The 2,855-nt window shown below is 37.7% G+C and overlaps 1 protein-coding gene across 1 annotated transcript; it reads left to right on the top strand.

Moving 5' to 3' along the window:
* Positions 1–2,078: 2,078 nt before the first annotated feature.
* Positions 2,079–2,501, top strand: LOC110876622 (metalloendoproteinase 1). The gene has a single exon (XM_022124788.1). The coding sequence runs from the start codon at positions 2,079–2,081 to the stop codon at positions 2,499–2,501; it is 423 nt and encodes a 140-aa protein (XP_021980480.1).
* The last annotated feature ends 354 nt before the right edge of the window (positions 2,502–2,855 follow it).

Here is a 2,855-nt window from a genome sequence, read left to right as displayed (position 1 = left end):
ATCGTTTGGATAAATTTGAAGTCGTGTAATCACTTTCAGATCAAACAATTGGAGTGGTTACCAATCTTTGATCGGATAAAATCAGAATTGATTCTAGATTTCTGTATAAGAATTTGGTTGTGAGAATTTTGAGGGATTCTAACGAACTTGAATTCGTCTAGGGTTTTTAAAATTGTTTGAGAGGGTGTATTACCAGTTTTCCAAAACTGCCTGCAGTTTTTGTTTTGAACAAAAACATCTTTAGTCTCTCATGTTTCAAAAGTGCATATTTAGCCCGAAATTTAATTTCTGATGCATTTTCGATAAAGGACTTTTGTCCAAAATAAAAAATTTCTGATTTTATTCCCTCATGTTTCAAAAGTGCATATTCAACTCGACCCCAGCCAGGGGCTCTGCCCTTTGGACCCCGCCAGGGGCTGCCGCCCCTTGGACCCCGCTTCTCTCGGGGCGCTGCCCCCTTGTATCCCCTGTTAGTCCCGATGACATTCAAATAAGCGTGCACTCTTATTTGAATGTCACGCGCAATCTCAAAATTACACTAAAATATCCAACAGGTTGGGGGAAAACGCCCAAGCCACCACCACTTGGGGCTTGGGTTGGGGCGTGGCCCTTGGGGCTTGGGTTTGAAGCCGGGCGTGGGGCGGGCTTGGGTTTGATGTGGCGGCCTCCTATTCGCCTTGGGTTTTAAATTTATATATATATATATATATATATATATATATATATATATATATATATAGGGGAAGGATAAATCGAAAACCCACTTGAGTTGAGAAAACTTAGAAAACCTTTGTAAAAAAACCCATGTAAACTCAAGAAACATTTTTAAAAAAAATAGGAAATGTAATATACATATATTTGAACATTTTTAAAAAAAGAAACACAAAAAACACCGAGTAGTTTTTTTTTTTTTAAAATGTTACAAATTTCGGGTTACATAATATCTATGCCCAAAAAAAATGTAACATACAAATTTTCAACATTTTTTAAAAAAAAAACTGGTAAGCGTTTTTTACATTTTTTTTCATAAATAGGTCCGTGTACATTTATATTACATTCCCTATTTTTTTAGAAAAAAAATAAAAATGTTACATAGGGTTTATTTGGGTTTTCTCAACTCATATGGGTTTTCGATTTATCTTTCCCCTATATATATATATATATATATATATATATATATATATATATATATATATATATATATATATATTAATAACCTGCCAACCCACGCGGTGCACCCACGCCCCACCATACTCCACGGACACGTTACTAGACGATGGGAGGGCTCGAACTCCACGTGTCAACTCATGCCCCACCACACCCCACGTTCTTAACTTGTGTAATAGCCTGAATACCATATTACTATTTCTTAATAAAATGCTTGGAAAATAAATATATAGTTAAAGCATAGTCTTCGTAAATTCATTGACGGACTCAAAATACCCACTAAAATGGGGAAAGACATATAGTCTTCGTAAATGCATAACGGACTCAAATACCCACTAAAATGGGGAAAGACATTTGGGTCAACCAACATAACTAGATTTTCCACATTACCACTGCTATACATCGAAATGTTTAACCAAACCAACAAAGAAATTCACCAATGGCATCCAAGCTTACCTTTTTAACCTTCTTTTGTGTCTTATTCTTTGTCTTCTCCCTTAGCAAGGCTAAGTTTGATAATGACTCAATCAAACGCCTTCAAGGTTCTCACAAGGGTAGCAAAGTGAAAGGCCTTCATGACATCAAACTATACCTTGCCCATTTTGGTTACCTAGATTACCAACATACCCCTAACCACGTCAACTCTGAAAACGATGAATTTGATCAGGCATTTGAGTCCGCGCTCATAAGCTATCAAAACTTTTACCATCTCAATGCTTCCGGTACACTAGATGGACCTACCATTTCACAGATGATGATGCCTCGTTGCGGACAACCAGATAAGAAAAACAGTCACAAACACAAAACAAAATTGGTGCATACCGTGTCTCATTATCAATTCTTCCAAGGCAACCTTAGATGGCCCCCAAGTAAAAGTCACCTCACCTACGCATTTGGCTTGAATTATCCAAATGCATACATGCATACCTCCAGTCATTCGTGCCTTCAACACATGGACTTCTGCTTCAAACTACTTCACGTTTTCCATGGTTGATGATGTTGCTAGTGCTGATTTAAAGATTAGTTTCGAAAGCCCAAATCATGGTGATGGATATGCCTTTGAGGGAGCGACATTGGCGCATGCTTTTGCGCCAACAGATGGGAGGTTTCATTATAATGCGGCTCTGAGTTGGTCTGTGGGACCAGGACCAGTTCAAAATGCTAATGATTTAGAATCGGTGGCGCTTCATGAAATAGGACATCTACTTGGGTTGGATCATAGCCAAGATCCAAATGCTGTAATAATGTGGAGTAGCATCCAGACAGGAACTATAAAGCAGGAGTTAAAGTCCGATGATATCCAAGGCATCAAAGTTTTATATGGACTTAATTAATTAAGCTACATATATAACCTATTTACCTATATATGTATTCCATTAAGAATCCTTCGGTTATCTTCTTAGAGCATGACTACAAGAATTCTGTAATATTTATGAGGGTTAAGTTATTCTACAAAGCTCTCACCCCTTGGGCAAAAAAAAAAAAAAACTATACATCACCAAAAAAACCCCCCAAAAAACCTAAACCCCTCCCCCCCCCCCCTCAAAAAAAAACCTAAAAAAAAACCTAACCCCCCCCCCCTCCCCACCCTATAACAACCCCAATGTAAACCGACACCCTCATAATTTTTCCGACACCCTATTATATTTTAAAATGTCCCAATATATCTTTAAATATACCCCATACGC

The sequence above is a fragment of the Helianthus annuus genome, chromosome 9, assembly GCF_002127325.2.
Source record: "Helianthus annuus cultivar XRQ/B chromosome 9, HanXRQr2.0-SUNRISE, whole genome shotgun sequence".
Classification (NCBI taxonomy): domain Eukaryota; kingdom Viridiplantae; phylum Streptophyta; class Magnoliopsida; order Asterales; family Asteraceae; genus Helianthus; species Helianthus annuus.
This window is presented reverse-complemented; position numbering and strand designations above follow the sequence as displayed.

Coding starts and splice junctions, on each gene's coding strand:
- LOC110876622 (XM_022124788.1), top strand. CDS start 2,079: ATGCATACATGCATACCTCCAGTCATTCGTGCCTTCAACACATGGACT.